The sequence below is a fragment of the Hibiscus syriacus genome, unplaced genomic scaffold, assembly GCF_006381635.1.
Source record: "Hibiscus syriacus cultivar Baekdansim isolate YM2019G1 unplaced genomic scaffold, ASM638163v2 tig00110478_pilon, whole genome shotgun sequence".
NCBI lineage: Eukaryota > Viridiplantae > Streptophyta > Magnoliopsida > Malvales > Malvaceae > Hibiscus > Hibiscus syriacus.
In genome coordinates, this window is record NW_024062755.1 from 28,048 (window position 1) to 46,365 (window position 18,318).

Here is an 18,318-nt window from a genome sequence, read left to right on the forward strand (position 1 = left end):
ATGAACTTTACCTTTCAAAATATAAATGCTTCGAAAAATGGCTACGAGTTGCTTGTAATTTTTTGCTTGGTATTTCTTATATCTTCCTCCGAGTCTATTACAATAGTGAGTTACAATGACTATTTATAATGTTTGTGGATCCTATCTTTAGGAGTTTAAATAATAGTAGAACTCTATCATATTTTTAGGAGTTTGAATCCTAGCAAAATTATATCCTATTTTTAGGAGTTTGAATCCTAGTAGGACGAAAAAATGTGTTGACAGTTGTCCCTCTTTGCGTATAGTCGTATAACGGAGATATGGCAAAGATTAAAAGACACACTTTTCGTTCAGTGGAGTTGAAAATTGACTCTGATGTTTCAATAACTCCCTGTCAAATTGAGTTACGGATGACTCCTCCATCGTGAAGTCGAGTTCATCTTGAAATGATATGAAATTGAAGCCGTAGTTCGGAATTCGAATCAGCACGTGGCTTCCCGTTGCCCTTCGGTCTTCTTCTCGGTTTAAAGACCTTGGATCGAAATCGAACTCAAAAATATTCATTGACAGATAGCTTTTTCTTGACTTAAGCTATGCTGCTTGAAAATGGTTGCTTGTCACTCAGGCACGGCTAACCCAGGTCCTCTTCTCGACTTGAAAACCTCGACTGCAACCGAAAAGTAGTGCGATTGATGTGTCATCGAGCTGAATGGAATAGAACTCGACAATTTTGATGGCAGATAACCCTTCTAGCCTTGAGTTATGCTGTAAATGATGTGCCTTGGAGCTGAGCGTAGTCGAACTCGAAGGTCTTTGTTGACAGATAATTCTTCTTTGAGTTAGATATCCCTCGTCATGAAGTTGAAATCCAATCTAAAGATGGATGATGCTTGTGTGCACGATTCTCTTCGTCGTGAAGTTGAAACCGTTGGTTGCCCCTTCGTCGTGAAGTTGAGCCTGGAATTGGATATCCTTCGTTGTGAAGTTAAAATCCAAGTAAGTAGCATTGTTCCGAGTCCAATATCCTCCGTCGTGAAGTTGAAATTGGCTCTGGAATCGGGAAATTGTTTGTTGACAACCAGTCGTCCCTTCATTGTGAAGTTGAACTTGTGTTGTCTCGAGTCCAATATCCTTTGTTGTGAAGTTGAAATTGGCTCCGAAATTGGGAAATTGTTTGTTGACAACCAGCGGTCCCTTCGTCGTGAAGTTGAACTTGCGTTGTCTCGAGTCCAATATCCTTCGTTGTGAAGTTGAAATTGGCTATGAAATTGAGAAGTTGTTTGTTGACAACCAGCGGTCCCTTCGTCGTGAAGTTGAACTTGCATTGTCTGGAGTCCAATATCCTTCGCTATGAAGTTGAAATTGGCTCCGAAATTGGGAAATTGTTTGTTGACAACCAGCAGTCCCTTCGTCGTGAAGTTGAACTTGCGTTGTCTGTAGTCCAATATCTTTCGCTGTGAAGTTGAAATTGGCTCCGAAATTGGGATATTGTTTGTTGACAACCAGCGGTCCCTTCGTCGTGAAGTTGAACTTGCGTTGTCTCGAGTCCAATATTCTTCGCTGTGAAGTTGAAATTGGCTCTGAAATTGGGAAGTTGTTTGTTGACAACCAGCGGTCCCTTCGTCGTGAAGTTGAACTTGCGTTGTCTGGAGTCCAATATCCTTCGTTGTGAAGTTGAAATTGGCTCTGAAATTGAGAAGTTGTTTGTTGACAACCAGCGGTCCCTTCGTTGTGAAGTTGAACTTGCGTTGTCTGGAGTCCAATATCCTTCGCTGTGAAGTTGAAATTGGCTCTGAAATTGGGAAGTTGTTTATTGACAACCAGTGGTCCCTTCGTCATGAAGTTGAACTTGCATTGTCTTGAGTCCAATATCCTTCGCTGTGAAGTTGAAATTGGCTCTGAAATTGGGAAATTATTTATTGACACAACCAGCGGTCCCTTCGTCGTGAAGTTGAAGTTGTGTTGTCTAGAGTCCAATATCCTTCGTTGTGAAGTTGAAATTGGCTCTGAAATTGAGAAGGTGTTTGTTGACAACCAGTGGTCCCTTCGTCGTGAAGTTGAACTTGTGTTGTCTGGAGTCCAATATCCTTCGCTGTGAAGTTGAAATTGGCTCTGAATTTGGGAAGTTGTTTGTTGACAACCAGTCGTCCCTTCATTGTGAAGTTGAACTTGTGTTATCTCTAGTGGCACGATATTCTCCGTCGTGGAGTTGAAATCGCGGATAGCCACTTCGTTGTGAAGTTGAGCCTTGACTTGAATATCCTTCGTCGTGAAGTTGAAATCCAAGTATTGTATGTTGCGGGTGGACACAATTCCCTTCGTCGTGAAGTTGAAATCGTGGAGACCCCTTTATTGTGAAGTTTGGCTTCGAGCTAGATATCCTTCTTCGTGAAGTTGGAATCCACTCACGAGCAAATTGTGTTGTTTCGAGAGAAACTTTCAATCTGTCGAGTTGGTTGAAGTGTAGCTTCTTGCTACTGAGTTAAGCAACCAATATGAATCTTTAAAGGTGCTTTTGAATCGAGTATCCTTCGTCTTGAAGTTGAAACTTGACTCTAAAAGCTGCAAAAAATTATGTATGTGGAAAATGATAAATATGATGCTCTAAAATGTATGCATAAGATGCATGTAACATGAATTGGTTATATTTTATCTCCTGAAAAAGGTCTGATAATTTGCATTAGGATGTTGAATCCCCAAATGATGCCCCAATATCCAAAAATGCCCCAATATTTGATGTTGCATCTCCAAAGATGCCCCAAATGTTCCTCATTTCTTGTTTCAGCATTGATTCTGAGCATGAGTTTTGTGTCTAAGAGTCACATGTCATTTACCAATATCCACTCTAGAGAGACTGTCTTGTTTGAAAAAAAATGTTTTTCTTTCTCTTTTATTTTCAAAGTTTTGAAAATATCAATAAAGAGTTTCGAAAAATGTTTAATCAAAAGTTTTGAAAATATTGTCTCTTTCACGGTTTTACAATTGAGACGAATCATAAAACTAGAGTTCATTGGATATCAAATGTTTAATTACAATGTTAATCCTTCAATAAATTATAGCTATTTGACACGTGCCAAGATCAAAGCTATCTTTGGGAAATGGTTAAGTAATGAAAGGATAAAAAGGTCTCAGGTTATTGTGTTTGGTCAAAGGTTTGGCATTTGATGCTCAAAGGTTTGACATTTGATGCTCAAAGGTTTGATGGGGTAGCTTGCATGCTCCTCTACTGGAAGTGTTCTCTGACTCCCAACTTTCATAGTCACATTTAGATTGTGCGATGCCTTATCAAGGAATTTGTGTGATCGCCTCAGTTGCACAATTTTTATATTCGAGCCGCCTTTTCAGGTTTTCAACTCGAATCCTCCTTTGGTTTCAAGATGTTATTCAGGATTTACGTCTTGAACCCCATTTTGTTATTTTTCTCTACCATACATTAATTACATTGTTTTTTGCAAACAAAGATTAATCCTGATGGGCGGGATGAAATCTGAAGATATTCTCTTTTGTTTAGAAATCCATGTATGATTAGAATGGACTTTTAAGGCACATAATGTAGGCCAGGGTTCATGGTTATGAAAGAAAAGGATAAATAGGTCCAAATAAGTGTTTCAGGGTATTGAACCAAGGATCAATTCATTCTGATGCCTTCAATCTTGCTCAAAATGTTTCTCTCTCTTGATGCTCTATGATCTTCGAGTGAAGTGATTTAGTGATTCGGGAATGATTGTGCTTGATCAATCTCATAGTTTGAAGCTTGATGTACCATTTTTCTTTAGAAAAATTTTGCATGTGCTTTTTTGTCCCTTTTTCTTTTTGATTTTTGTTCTTTTTTTTTTGTTTTCTTCTTTTTTGCTTCTTTTCTTTTTTGTTTTTGCCCTTTTTGTTCTGATTGAATATTCGCACTTGGCATTTGGTTCACCTTTTGGTATCTTATCTGAATCAATGTCTTCGCTCATGTGAGCATATTTCTTCCACCTTGCCCCCCAGTGTGGAGGGTGATCCTTGGTTAGGGTTGAATCAGAAGAAAAATACTATAGGCTCAAAAGGGGACACGAGGGATATATTTTTTCTCCTGTTGTGAAGGGATAAAGAAAGAAAGTCATTCATCATTTCATACATGTAAATCTTCACAGAAGAGGTATCCCTAGGGGGATAGATTTTCAAGATTAATTCTATTCACATGAAAACAGTGTAATTAATGAATGATAGAATTATTTCGAATGAATTCTTCTTCTTTTTTCCCAGATGTCTCAATGTTCAGGCTCCCCGCGAGATGCCCCAAGTTGGTTCTTTAGAAGAATGCTCATGTTAAAATGAACAACTCAATACCTTGGGTTTTAATGGTAAGAAAGGTTATTTTTGAGTCTAAAAAAGACAATGGTGTGATCTTATTGACTCAAAGAAAGGTATGAGTGTATCAAAAAGATAAAGGCAATGTTCAAGAATTTCAAAATGAGGTAATGTCAAAATTTCGTCTTTTGGTAATGACCACGAGTTGTTTTGGGCAAAAAATCAAGGTATTTTATTCTGGGGTTTGAGACAGGGTAAGAAAGGTATAATATTTTCATATGTCAAAAATCTATAATTCTTGAAGAATTAAAAGAATCATTAATTCATTTAATATTCGAAGAACTAAAGATTAAAATTTGTTCAATTGCTCCACCTTAGAAAGCAGCATAAATTCAATCATTTAAAAGATTAAGCAAACATGAAAGATCAAAGACGTGTTTAAACAAAACAATCCTCTAAGTGCAAATGGTATATGCCATGCCCCCTTCTTCGGCAAGCGCCTTACAGTTTTCAGAGGAATGTTTGGGGCTTCTTATATGGTAGCAGCTAACAGCTTCAACATAGTAGCCCTTAGGATATGAGGATTCTTTTCTTAGATCATCCTGGCAGGCTTTGTCCTATAATCAGCTGATCAGGCTCCCACTGTATTGTTTTCAATTTTTTTCTTTTGATGTTACAATCTTGGTTCCATGTGGTGTCATGTGGTTAAAACCACTTCATCGAATCCTCCATGAAGAAATTTTATGTTTATGAAAATGCTTAAAAATGAAATGTAGATGCACAACGCAAAATAAAAAAAAATGCATGAAATGTTCGAGGCATTGATCCAGAAAAGTGCCCATTATTATAAATAATCCTTATTTCGACAAAAATATTTTATCTTGTAAGAGACATAAAAACAATCAAATGTACATTCAGACTAAATCCTCTAGACCCCGAATAGCTTCCAACAGGTTGACAAGTCTTCTGTTTTCATCTGTCACTGGTTGTATGCCTTGTTGTACCACTCCAGCTTCCCTTGCCAGGCCGCATAGATGGCGAGCTGCCTTCTGTACTTGATCCAGGAAATCTCGGATGAATGCGTCTATGGCCTTCACCCTTTGTTGTGCTTGCTCCCAACGGAAACGCCATTGCAAACCCCTGTCGAAGGGCACTATCTGAAGCTCACTCGCTTGCTTTTTGAAGCTATTGTTTTACCATCTTTCTCATGTTGTTTCTCCAATTCATCCATTTGGATTCTCAGGCGTTGGATTCTCAGGAGTTATCATTAACTTTATCTTGGTACTCCTTTCTCAAGTCTTCAAACTCAAAATAGACTCTTTTCTGCTCCCTTTCCAGTTTGTCTGCTCTATCTTTCTGAGAATTGGCATCTAGTTTCCATTGATAACGTTCAGCTTCAAGTTCCTTAACTCTCTGTTTCAGCTCATTATTCACAGCTTTAAACTCTACCTTGACTATCTCAAGTTCAGAAGGGACATGCCTAAGATGTTCCTCCATGGTCCGGGTGTCTTCACAGTCTGGCATCGGGATGCTATCATTCTTTCTCAATCTTCGCCAATCCATATAATCCGGAGTAAGCATATCTCTGGCAGCCACGACATCCATCCGGGATACTTTCTTCCATGACTCGACTGCCTCTTTGATCCTCTTCTTATAACTGTCACCGTGATATACAAACTCTGATGTAGATAATCCGTATGTTGCTGGGATAAACTGACGTGCCCCATATTGTCTAAGTGCCAACAACAGAGCATACCCAACTATATCCCAAAGTCCAAGTAAGGTCATAGTGTCAGAATCCCCAAATCAGAAAAGAACGTCACTGAGGAACAACCAGGGGGCTCTCCAAGTAATATCCTGGTCCTAAAGATGAGTGAAGACCTTCATCCATTCTTCCTTCGAAGCGCCTTCATGCTATTTCATAGTGATGAACTCTCCCAATGATGAATAGGTAGTGCTGAATCGGCGGTAGGCAACCCCGTTAGTCTTCCAGAAGTGGCTGTGAATCCAGACTTGAAGGAGCTGAACACATCCAATGAACCTTCCTCCACCAGTTCTTCTGCAATGATTAAGAGACCGAAAGGTCTCGGCTAAGATGGTCGGCGCTGGGTTGACTCGCCTTGAAAGTTTTTCAAATAGTTATACTACGGCTACGTCGATTCACCCCAAGGTCTTTGAAAAGATAATCAAACCGTACAGACCCAGTGCAAAAAGATCTATAGTCTTCCATTCATCAGGGTGGTTCTTCATTAGTTGCTTTATATGGATCCACTCGATTCATTCCCCGCTACCTTTGTGTCAGAGTCGATTAGTCACCCACTTTTCATCAACCCCTGCAATCTTGGCCAGTCCGTTCTTAAAAGGCTGACCCTTGATATGTTTGATATATGCCTTCTCTAGTCTGATGCTTTCGCAGTGCAGTAGTGTGGTATACTCTTCGATAGTGGGCACCATGTCCTCCCGGTTAAAGGTGAAGCAACTATATCCCGGGTTCCAGAATTGAATCAGTGCTCGGAGCAGGGGATCATCAGTCTTGACATGAAGTAAGAGGGCAATATCACCATATCGTTGGCTGAACTTCTGCTTTCTGTCATTCTTCCAACTGTCCCAAATGTTTCGCAACTCTTGGACATCATTCTGTTTTAGGCTGACAGAGGCATAGCTAACCAGCTCTGACACGTAGTTCCCCTGAAGACTGTCTCCCTTCTCTTTCTGAGTCATCTCGGACCATAGTCGTGCCTCGACGTTCTTAATCTCTTGTATTACAACACCTTTGTCCATTAATTCAGATTATTTTGTGTGTAACAAACGCTTTTTAAGGATCAATAGCCTCTTGTTATGATGCAAATGCTAAAAAAACAAACACAAAGGCAAAAATGTTAGTAAAATAAATAAATAAATAAATAAATGACGAAAGGAAAAAAAGACATGGTTAAGGTAAAAATATCATAGGTTTCAAAAATGTGGTTTCGGGGTAGGCTCTAATTCTCCATGGTCTCCCAGTTTAAGTTCTAAAAACGGTACTCGAGATCTCCTTGCCGGTGCCCCCTTGGGCTTGCCGGTGCCCTCTTGGGCTTGCCAGACCCTTAGTCATAAACCCATCACAGCTTGTGTGGACTAAGTTAAACTCGAGGGGACACATTCCCTTATGCCCGCACGGTGAATAAATTCACACGAAGACATAAGATATATGAATCTCGAAGGCTACTTGCTAGGCCCGCACGGTGAATAAATTCACACGAAGGCGTCGCTTTCACCCCCACTTAAAGCAGGGTTTGGAGCTCGGGTTTAGAGCCTTAGATGAAAAATCTTTAAGGGCTGAAATCATTAAAAAACGGTTAGTACAACTATTTACTCGAAAATATAATCAAAAGTAAGTAATAAGGATCGAAATATTACCTTAAAATTTAAACTTACCCTTTTCATTAAAAAGACAACTGGAAATTACCTTAGCCTGACTCACTTACCTGTCTCCCCAGCGGAGTCGCCAAGCTGTCGCAACCGTCTTTCGGTTGGGCCCCGGAATTGGGCTTCGACTTGAAAAATGTGGATTGGAGTCGCCACAGATCATTTATTTAAAACAAATGGGTTGATCGGATACCCCATTTCTTACCTGATCTGCGTCTTTCCAAAGATGTGTCGGGTTCGGGAGTCGGTTACGGTCAAGGAAGGATTAGCACCCTTGAACCGTCCTTTCGGTACTACGTAATTTCCAGTTGTCTTTGATTAAGAAAATTACAAGTTAAATTAAAAGGTAAAATTTGATCCGAATTACTTACCCTTAATGTGTTTACGAAAATACCCTTAAAAATAAGATTTTAAAAGAAAATAATAATAATAAAAGAAAGTAACAAAACTAAATAGTAAATCAAGGAAATAAATGAAAGCAATAATAATAAACATAAAATAATTGGATGAAAAAAAATGAAATTGAATAAAATAAAATAAATGAAGATAAAATATATATACAAAAAAGAATAAAAAAGGTAAAGTGTTTTTTTTAAAAAATAAAAATAATAATAAGAGTAAAGAAACTAAAAATATAATGAAAATAAATAAATAGTATAAATAAAATAATATATATATATATATATATATATATAAATGTATGTATAATATAATAAAATATTAAATAGTAATAATAATAATAATAAATAAATGAAAAATAAATATACATATAATATTAACTAAAAAATAGTAATCATAGAAATATAAAATAAAATAAAGTAAGAATATATATATATAACGTTAGGAAAATATAGTAAAAAAACATAGTAGATAAGTAAACATAGATAAAAATAATAATAATATAATATATATATATAATAATAAAAAAATAATATAATATAACGCAAAGAAAAATGAACAAAAAATTATAACAAATAAATAAATAAAATATAATTAAATATATAAATATATATACATATAAATAATAAGGGTTAAATTAAAATAAAAAATGAATTAGGGGTCAAAATTAAAAGCCAATCGAAAAAAAATGACAAAACACTCGTATCCACACGACCCGTTTATAAAAATCCGAATAGTTTTTCAAAAACACAAGCCTCGGGGACTAGATCTACAAAAATAGATCTCGAAAACGCCACCGTTTATTGACCAAAAACACTTCTCTCAGTTTTCTTTCGAAATCAAAACACAGCAAGGGTAAGGAAAAATAACATGTGAAGGTATGAACTTTACCTTTCAAAATATAAATGCTTCGGAAAATGGCTACGAGTTGCTTGTAATTTTTTGCTTGGTATTTCGTTTATCCTCCTCCGAATCTGTTACAATAGTGAGTTACAATGACTATTTATAATGCTTGTGGATCCTATCTTTAAGAGTTTAAATAATAGTAGAATTCTATCATATTTTTAAGAGTTTGAATCCTAATAAAATTTTATCCTATTTTTAAGAATTTAAATTTTAGTAGGACGAAAAGATGTGTTGACACAAGATAATAACGAGATAAAAAGGTGGCGGTGGGCTTCATAATCTCTCAAAAAGTGTTACAAATATTACTGTCTATTCAAATACCCTTTCCTCTTTGTTAACTCTTCACTCAAAAAGGTTGGTTGATTCATTCACCATATATTTCTCCAAATTATTATTATTATTATTATTATTATTATTATTATTATTATTATTATTATTATTATTATTATTATCAATTATAGTCTGAAATAGAAAAAACTATAGGATATATCAAAATATTGTTTTTAAAATATTTTTTTGAAATAATTTAATTAAGTTAAGATTTCCATGTTGCATGCTTGCTTTGGATTCTTTTGGCGTCTTTGGTTTATTTGATTGAGGAATTGAAAAACTACATATTTTTTTAAAGCAAATCAAAATTAATTATTATTAATTCTCGAACTCCTTGAGTGATTTTAATAGTTAAAGGAAATATTAATCTCACATTAAAATATTTGTACTTATGAAGCACTTATATAAATACCAATTAAGAATAAATACATAATTTTATGTTAAAATATATGGTAGCGTTTTTCACTATTATTGCATGTATCCTATTACTAGATACCTAGGGAAGGTGGATAAATTTTTCTTTTGAAAACATATGGTATATTTACAATCATTTGAGACACTAATATAAAAATAATTATTTTAAAGGTAAAACTAGAAAAATATTGCCCATGAAAAAAATTATAATAAAATAAAATAAATCCGAATTCATTTTGGAATTTTGAATTCATTGTATATTTACCCTAAACATATTAGGTTTCTATTCTGTAATTTTTTTAATGTAAATGTATGTATTAATGTTTACCGTCAACACTGCTTATCTCACCTAGCTGCCAGCCATAGTTAATTAATTTGCTCTGAACCGGAACCCTGATTTTGACGTTTAATCCTATCCTAAATTTACTCACTCAATTCATTGGTTTGATTGATTGTTTAGAGATTTGATTGGAGATTGTCAATTCGCATCAGCTGTCTGTAAATTGCAAGGAAAGAGCACCTCAAAATGCCTTCAAAACCTATATTTCCATCGTCACAGTTTCCTGTGTTGATTTACAATCCCAGAAAACAAACCACTTCGAATCTGCCTACCTCCAACATTATAAAAAATATTTGAATCCAAAGTCTTTCAATATCAAATGGTGCTTTCAAAGCGTAGCTTTCAAAGTTTAGCTCTTCAGTTTCAACCTGGAAATTGATTCTGCTCCACACAAAAACAAAGACGAACCCAGATTTCATTTCCTTTTGATTAGCAAAAAGCTTCCTTTTGTGTTCTTTTCTATCTAAAAACTCTGTTTTTCTAAAACTAAGCTAAATGGTTACCAAGAATTACAACGATTTCTCGAGTGAAGTTGTGGAAATGGCTTGGATTATGCTCAGCGTCGATTACTCTAGACTTTTTGGTTATTGTTTGGAGTTTTTTCGTATGAAAATCATGATGGATAGCCTCGGATCGTATAACACCTTGACCTACTATTCTTGTTCTTGAATTAAACATATACTCGTAGGTAAATCGTATATTTAGTGTTTTGAAGATATAATTTTTACACAAAGCCCGACAACTTTTGAGGGTCTCTGCTGTTTTGGCTCATGACAACGTTTAAAACACGTGTTGGGGGATGTGTTGTTGGCGTTGAATCTCAGCTTGGATACGTTGAGACCGATCCTTCTGGTCGATATGGACATGTACGTTTCCTTCTCATTTCTCTAGAAAATTTGCAGAGAATAATTTTTTATGTTAATCTTCTAGATTTCTGTAGTTTGTGTAGTATGCATGTATGTATGTATATATATAAGTACTGATATTTGGTTCCATTAATTTTCCCTAGACAATGACTGAATCTGTTGCTTTAAATGAGAATTTGTATGCAGTTCAGGGAGATTCTGGGTAAAGGAGCAATGAAGACAGTGTATAAAGCATTTGATGAGGTCCTTGGAATGGAGGTAGCATGGAATCAAGTTAAGCTCTCCCATTCGCCGGACGAAGTGCAGCGGCTTTATTCCGAAATCCACCTCCTCAAGAACCTCAACCACAGTTCCATCATGCGGTTATACACGTCCTGGATTGATATCGACCGAAGAACTTTTAACTTTGTGACCGAGATGTTCACCTCCGGCACCCTTCGAGAGTAAATCGCTTATCCGTTGATCAAACGTATATGAAGCCTAATTTGTAATGCCAATTTTTAATATGCAACTATACATACAGGTACAGGCAGAGGCACCAGTGTGTTGATACTCGAGCAGTTAAGAACTGGTCTCGCCAAATCCTACAAGGTCTGGTTTATCTCCATGGCCATGATCCTCCAGTGATCCATAGAGACCTCAAATGTGATAACATCTTTGTCAATGGTCACACTGGACAAGTTAAGATCGGCGATCTTGGATTGGCTGCAATTCTTCAGGGCTCACGACATGCTCATAGTGTTATAGGTATGTTCTCAATTTGCAGCATCCACTCAAATCCCATGCCACTCTGTCTATATATGTATCTTTGTATGCTGAATGTCTGCACATTTGTATACCATGCTAGGTACACCGGAATTCATGGCACCGGAACTGTACCAGGAGGATTACAACGAGCTTGTTGATGTATACTCCTTTGGCATGTGTGTATTAGAAATGCTTACTTCAGAGTATCCGTATGTCGAGTGCTTGAATCCGGCTCAAATCTACAAGAAAGTGACTTGGGTGAGTTACTTTCGGTTCATTAATTTTGGTAACATTAACCATCGAACTAATCTATTTCATTTTCTCAACTCTCCAGGGGAAGTTGCCAGAGGCATTATACAGGATCCAAGATGAGGAAGCTAGGAGGTTCATCGTGAAGTGTCTCAACCACGTTTCAAAGAGAGTGCCTGCTCACGAGCTCTTGCTCGATCCGTTTTTGACCTCTGGTGATGGGAATTTGCTGCCGCCAGTTGCTGAGCTAGTGCCTTCGATGCCAGCTCATCCTATAAGGACTACGAACATGTCAATAACTGGCACAAGGGACCCTGCAGATGACACAATTTTTCTCAAAATACAGATTACAGAGAAGGAAGGTATACATTGGACTAATCTGAATCCATTTCACTAGGTTTGATTTCGGTTAACAGCCTGCTAATATAATGGATTTTCCGGTGTTATAGGTCATGCTCGGAACATCTACTTTCCCTTCGACATTGTAAACGACACCGCGATCGTCGTTGCCTTGGAGATGGTGAAAGAATTAGAGATCAACGACTGGGAGCCACTGGAGATTGCTGATATGATAGAGGAGGAGATCTCTTCCCTTATCCCAACTCGGAAGGACTTGGGATCCTTCCAAGTCGATCATCAGCACACCTTCAAATACGAAGACGATAATTACGATGTTGATCATGACGGAATCCACCATCCGTTTTACGCTGCATCATCCTGTTCTTCGTCCCAGATCTCTCTCTCGGCACTCCTTTCATCGTATGAAACACGAAATCCTCATGGTAAAAACGTAACATCTGGTGGCAGTGTATCTAACAATGATGATGCAAGCTCAAGTTGCTCCATGAACTCGTTCCAATACTCCAGCATGAGCTACGAAGAAGACAAGTTAGATTCGAGTCTCCAACAAGGCGAGCATTCCGGCATCCTGAAGACCCTGAAATCAACAAGATTCTGTCCCTCAGAGAGTACAAGCTCTTACAACTACAAACAATGCGACCCGCAGCTTCATTCACGGAAATCTTCAAACTTAAATGGCCAGCGAAAGCTAACAAAGATCCGTTCACTCATCGACATACGTAGCCAGTTTCTGCACCGATACGTAGTGGCAGAGGTAAATAAAAGGCGGTTGTTCAACACTGTCGGAGACGTCGAGAACATCGGATTTCAGTATCCCACAGAGGGTTCAAGTAGCAGCCTGAATCCAAGGATTTCAAGATCCTGATCGTGGGGGATTTAGCTTGTTAAGATCCCATTCCATAACTATCTGTGTGTGTATTCTAGTAGTAACAATTACCCGAGCTGTAAGTAATACGATAACGTCTTAAATTTGAGAAAATAAACTTCAAAAAATCTATTTTTCATTAAATATAAACTTAATTGATTTTTATATATATTTTGAATCACATAAGTTTTGATTAAATATAAACTTAATTGGATTAGATTCCGACCATGGCCCTGGTTTAATCTCCTGTTCCCGATTCTCGGAGAATGTGTTCGAAGCCTGACACCAGAAGAACTGACACTGGATTTCTTTACAGGACAAGTGTTTCTGTCTTTGTTGTTGTGTTTCTTCTTGATGTCCTTTATCAAGTGGTTGAACTTAGCCGTTTCGTTACGATCGGAGGGAGTTCGACCTCGGGCATCTCGTCGATTTTCTTAACATCAGCGTCGGATGATTCCAACGGGGAGCTGTCATCAGAAGAAGACAAAGACGAGGAAAAAGCCGGGTAATCCGGCGGAGAATCAGCTTTACTCCACACCGTCTCACGGCAGCTACAACCGGTTGAAACGGAGGAAGAAATCACTGTGGACGGAGGCTGCGGCGACGACGTACTGAAGTTTCTTCTCCTGGAATGATATCGTTTCTTGGAAGATTTTTTCGGCGGCTCAGGCTAAACGTAGAGTCCATCGACGGGAACAAGCTCCCTGGAGATATAATAAGAATTTCTGGGATTAAGATCGTGGGGTTGTTGCTGCTGCTTCGATTTTGACGGCGGTTGCTGTGTTCTTTCCTTGGAAAGATGAGTGTTTCTGGGTCTGCCCATGTCCTTGAGCTTGTAAAACCAGGCATTGGGGATCATATCTGATAACTTGAACCTGTAATTCCCCATTCAGAAATCTGGGTTGTCTTCAAAGCTGTTTGAAGATATGGATGAACACACTTGGATCATTGTGTTATTGAGAGATGGGATTGACTGACTGAAGAAGAAGAAGAGCAGGGAAGGTGCATAAGAACAGAAAAAGTGCGAGTTTGAAATTAAGATTGGGTCCAGAAATAGTTGGCATAAAGGAAAAATGAAAATAAAAATGTGGGAATTGGCATTCCTAGTTGATTTTACTACAGGTACATATTTGGCTCCCAATTCTAATCCAACTTTTCTGAGATTTAATACCTCTTATCACGGATTTTCCTACGGATTTAATATTAATTTTGATTAATAAGATGATAAGTTGCAATAATTTTTTTTTAATTTTCATATCAACATTAAATTATCATATCACACATTTTCAAATATAACGACCTTACGTTTTTAATTTAATCTTAAACTAAAATTTAATATTTAGATTAAAACATTTTAAAATTTAGTATTAAATTCAATACTCGTCTTAAAATTTAACGAGTAATGATACAATCAATGTCAAGAGGAAATAGTCGAAGATGATGGATTCAAATCATGCTCGTTGGGATTTTAAAAAACACGCCGTCATATGAATTTATTAAAACAGTCAACTGTTAAATTTTAATGTATTATTTCACTCCTTTAATAGTAGTTAACATCATATATTTATTTTAAAATAATTATTTATAAACTTTATTCATATTAAAAAAATCACATTCAAATTTAATACGAATGTACAATATTTAATCTCGAATTCAAATACCATAAAATTTATTCACGTTATTCACCTTCATAACAAATGATGGCCAAAGTAGGCATTGGATAATCCTTTTAAGTGACAAGCAGTAATCATATGTACTTCCTTCTTCAAACTTTAGTGTGTTAGGTGTTGTTACTATTCATTACATAACCCATTCATGTAATCAATAGTCTTGTGTCAAACCATATGTTATTTAAGAAAATTATTATGATTTGTTATATCTTTTTATTTTTATTTCTCTTATCTCTTTGTCTATCATTTGTTATTGATATTTTTTTTACTCTTTTTTTTTCTTGAATAAGTTGAAATAGATGTCGAGTATTTGTATATTTACATTTCTTTCCTTTATATATGTATAGTCGGATTTTTTAACTCGAGATTGATGGAGTTTCATATTGGAATAGAAATATGTCATGTTGAAATGTATGTTAGAGAGGGAGGATATAGATGAGGAAATGATGTACGACTTGGAATAAATGAAGCAATGCATTGGAACATGTATATAGTGATAACGCCATCCCAACTGCTCTTTGGGGGCATGGTCTCAAGTTCTCAACCACCATTATCATTGGAGGGAATATTATTTTTTATTTAAAAAAACCCATTTCTAATGTCCAATAAATTATTTACTCGGAATTTTCTTTTTTTTAAAAATGTTCTGCTCAGTTATTGTTTGAGTTTTATTTTTTTTTTCAAAAGATTAAAGAGAGTACAATTAAAAGAAGAGAAGCATCAGTGGCAGAACAACTGATTAAGCTTTAGCCCTGCCCCAATCATTTTGGGCCTTCATAGGTTTATAGAAAACAAGGGTAAACTATAAGGATGGTACCTTTTATTTTTGGTTTATTATGTTTGGATCAGCTGTTTTGAAATCCTATTCTCTAACCTGTTGTTACCACCGTCGCCGTCTATCATTGTCACCTCTATCAGCCCAAACCTTAATCCTCTTGGCAATTATGACCTAAACTAATGAGCGGGGCATGTGATTGCGAGTGATTCCATCTTCATGTCAAAAATCAACAACAAAAATGTTAATAATAATCAAATTTCATAATGAATACAAGTAAATTTAAAGATAAGGCCTGCTTCACGGTAATGAGAGTGTTAACGTCCACCATAGTGGCTTAGATTGACAGAAGAAGGTTAAAACACATTTCAATTACGAATTAAAACAAAAATCTAAAAAAATAAATATAAAAAAACTCTACCAAGTGATTTGAAACAATGGTTAAAACACATTTCATAACATTCTTAAATCCCAAAGTTTGACATTCAGAATTGAACAGTTCTTTAAATTTTTTTTTTAAAAATCCGAAAATTCACTCCACTATAATTATATTTTTAAATATATGCTTTTTATATACTGTTTTCACTATTTTTTTTCTTAATTACGTTAGAATTCTCACATTAATTTGAATGTTAATTAAAATAAATAAATAAAACAGCACATCTTTGAATTTTTTTTACACTTTTTAATTAGGATTAGTCGAATTTTTGTTACAACTAATTAAACTTTTTATTCAGTTAACCGTTAAACATAGCAATCCAGTATAACGATGTTTTCCCGCGAAAAGAACTATGCCTCGTGGGTGGCTACCATTTGTCTCCAGCTCACTCGTACCAATACAAGCAGTTCATTCAATATAGAAATAATTACTTTAAAATTTACGAAAATAACACGTGTCGAGTTGAAATATTAAGACAAAAAGTCTTTAAATTGCTTCCCTTTCCCCTCCAAAATCCCAACTCTCCATTTCTGTTCCTCTTATTAGTTTGATTGGCAAGAATTCGAAGTACCCAGCTTTTAACTCGGTTTTGTATTCAGCTACTCACTGAATCATCAGTTGCTTTCTAGAAATGACAATTGCGGAGACCTGTGACAGCTCAGACAATGAGCTGTCGGATGTTTCATCGGAGATGGCACTGTTCAGAAAGTACGAGGTAGACAAACTGTTGGGGTGCGGGGCGTTTGCAAAAGTTTACCAAGCGCGCAATGTGAAGACCGGGGAGATCGTTGCGATCAAAGCCGTGAACAAACGGAAAGTTGTCCGGGGAAAGCTGATGGCGCAGGTTAAAAGGGAGATCGCCATCATGCGGCGGCTGAACCACCCCAACATCGTCAAACTCATCGAAGTGTTGGCGACGACGAACAGGTTTTATTTTGTTATGGAATACGCGAAAGGCGGGGAGTTGTTCACGACGATAACCAGGGGACGTTTCAGCGAAGATCTCTGTCGTCGTTATTTCCAGCAGTTGATTCTGGCTATCGGATTTTGCCACTCCAGAGGCGTTTACCACCGCGACTTGAAGCTTGAAAACCTCCTCCTCGACGAAAAATGTAATTTAAAAGTAACCGATTTCGGACTCGGAGCTCTGTCGGAACACGTCCGACAGGACGGACTCCTCCACACGTTATGCGGAACTCCGGCTTACATTGCTCCGGAGATTCTCGCTAGGAAAGGATACGACGGTGCCAAAGTCGATGTCTGGGCGTGTGGCATCATTTTGTTCTTCCTCCACTCTGGGTATCTCCCGTTCACTGATTCCAATACCACGATGCTGTACCGTAAGATTTTTCGAGGTGAATTCAATTTTCCAAAATGGACGTCGCCGCAGCTCCGACGATTCATTTCCCGCCTCCTCGATGCCAACCCAGAAACAAGGATCACCATTGCTGCAATCATGAAGGACCCATGGTTTAAGAACGGCTATAAAGCAATCACAGTCTACCCTGAAGATTACGAAATGAAAGAAGAAACACAAAGCAACGCACGATTAAACGCTTTCGATTTAATCTCTTTCTCATTGGGTTTCGACCTCTTTGGTCTGTTCAACGACGTCGATTTTTCCATCCAACGAGAGCGATTCCTATCGGCGGAGACACCGTGGACTATAATAGAGAGAATCGGGGAAGAGGTGGAAAAAATCCGGAACTTAGAGGTGATAAGAATGACAGAAAGTAAGATACGTTTGGAACACCAGGGCAGCAATTTAGTTATCGCCATTGATATTCATCGGTTGACGGATAAGCTCGTGGTGGTGGAGGTTAACCGTCGGGAGCTCAAAGCCGGGTCAAGTGACAAAATTTGGAATGATAAATTAAAACCCAGACTTTCCGATTTGGTGTATAATTCTGGAAGTGAAACAACGCAATAAGTTTCAGGGTAATTCCATATTTAGGATCACTTAGTCATGAATTGGCATTGCTCACTCTGGTATAGCTGAGAACTGACCGAAAATGAAGGGCTGTCGGCGGCGGCTCAAAATTTAAAAAAAAGAAGAGAAACATCCTATTCCTCGGTGTGTGTTGTCTCGAACAATTCTTGTGTTTATTGAGGTTGTTCCGGAAATGGGAGCAAAGTGAAAACTAAAAAACTTGGTCTTCTACGAGCATGTTGCATGTACATTCATAATTGGCTCAGGAATTTCTTTTACCATAAATGACAATTTTGAAATACATTTTCAAAAAAATATGAACATTGTTCTTACAAAGAGGAATGAACAGTG

At 37.0% G+C, this 18,318-nt stretch overlaps 3 protein-coding genes and 1 long non-coding RNA gene across 4 annotated transcripts; 2 read left to right on the plus strand and 2 right to left on the minus strand.

Annotated features, from left to right (window-relative positions):
• Positions 1 to 1,528: 1,528 nt before the first annotated feature.
• Positions 1,529 to 10,654, minus strand: LOC120128382. Its single transcript, XR_005516627.1, has 4 exons — positions 10,538 to 10,654; positions 10,131 to 10,138; positions 7,451 to 7,465; positions 1,529 to 1,539 (listed from the first exon to the last, which is right to left on the minus strand). It is a non-coding gene; the product is annotated as an uncharacterized LOC120128382 (long non-coding RNA).
• Positions 10,547 to 13,208, plus strand: LOC120128381 (probable serine/threonine-protein kinase WNK5). The gene is made up of 6 exons (XM_039146064.1): positions 10,547 to 10,932; positions 11,119 to 11,375; positions 11,456 to 11,679; positions 11,780 to 11,937; positions 12,014 to 12,290; positions 12,378 to 13,208. The coding sequence occupies exons 1-6, from the start codon at positions 10,837 to 10,839 to the stop codon at positions 13,151 to 13,153; spliced, it is 1,788 nt and encodes a 595-aa protein (XP_039001995.1). The 5' UTR covers positions 10,547 to 10,836; the 3' UTR covers positions 13,154 to 13,208.
• A 13-nt stretch (positions 13,209 to 13,221) lies between these two features.
• LOC120128328 lies at positions 13,222 to 14,145 on the minus strand. The gene is made up of 4 exons (XM_039146025.1): positions 13,830 to 14,145; positions 13,685 to 13,748; positions 13,336 to 13,586; positions 13,222 to 13,230 (listed from the first exon to the last, which is right to left on the minus strand). Exons 1-4 carry the CDS (start codon positions 14,040 to 14,042, stop codon positions 13,222 to 13,224), a joined length of 537 nt encoding a protein of 178 aa, XP_039001956.1. The 5' UTR covers positions 14,043 to 14,145.
• Positions 14,146 to 16,668: 2,523 nt separating this feature from the next.
• On the plus strand, positions 16,669 to 17,967 carry LOC120128329 (CBL-interacting serine/threonine-protein kinase 14-like). The gene has a single exon (XM_039146026.1). It carries the CDS (start codon positions 16,669 to 16,671, stop codon positions 17,965 to 17,967), a length of 1,299 nt encoding a protein of 432 aa, XP_039001957.1.
• Positions 17,968 to 18,318: the final 351 nt, after the last annotated feature.

Bases quoted from the DNA above. Each gene is read 5' to 3' on its own strand.
- LOC120128381 (XM_039146064.1), top strand. From the start codon at position 10,837: ATGACAACGTTTAAAACACGTGTTGGGGGATGTGTTGTTGGCGTTGAA. The intron at 10,933-11,118 runs GTACGTTTCCTT...ATTTGTATGCAG, and splicing joins CTTCTGGTCGATATGGACAT to TTCAGGGAGATTCTGGGTAA. The intron at 11,376-11,455 runs GTAAATCGCTTA...CTATACATACAG, and splicing joins ACCTCCGGCACCCTTCGAGA to GTACAGGCAGAGGCACCAGT.
- LOC120128329 (XM_039146026.1), top strand. From the start codon at position 16,669: ATGACAATTGCGGAGACCTGTGACAGCTCAGACAATGAGCTGTCGGAT.
- LOC120128328 (XM_039146025.1), bottom strand. From the start codon at position 14,042: ATGGGGAATTACAGGTTCAAGTTATCAGATATGATCCCCAATGCCTGG. The intron at 13,749-13,829 runs GTTTAGCCTGAG...TCGTCGCCGCAG, and splicing joins TTCCCGTCGATGGACTCTAC to CCTCCGTCCACAGTGATTTC. The intron at 13,587-13,684 runs GTAAAGCTGATT...GCTGATGTTAAG, and splicing joins CTGCCGTGAGACGGTGTGGA to AAAATCGACGAGATGCCCGA.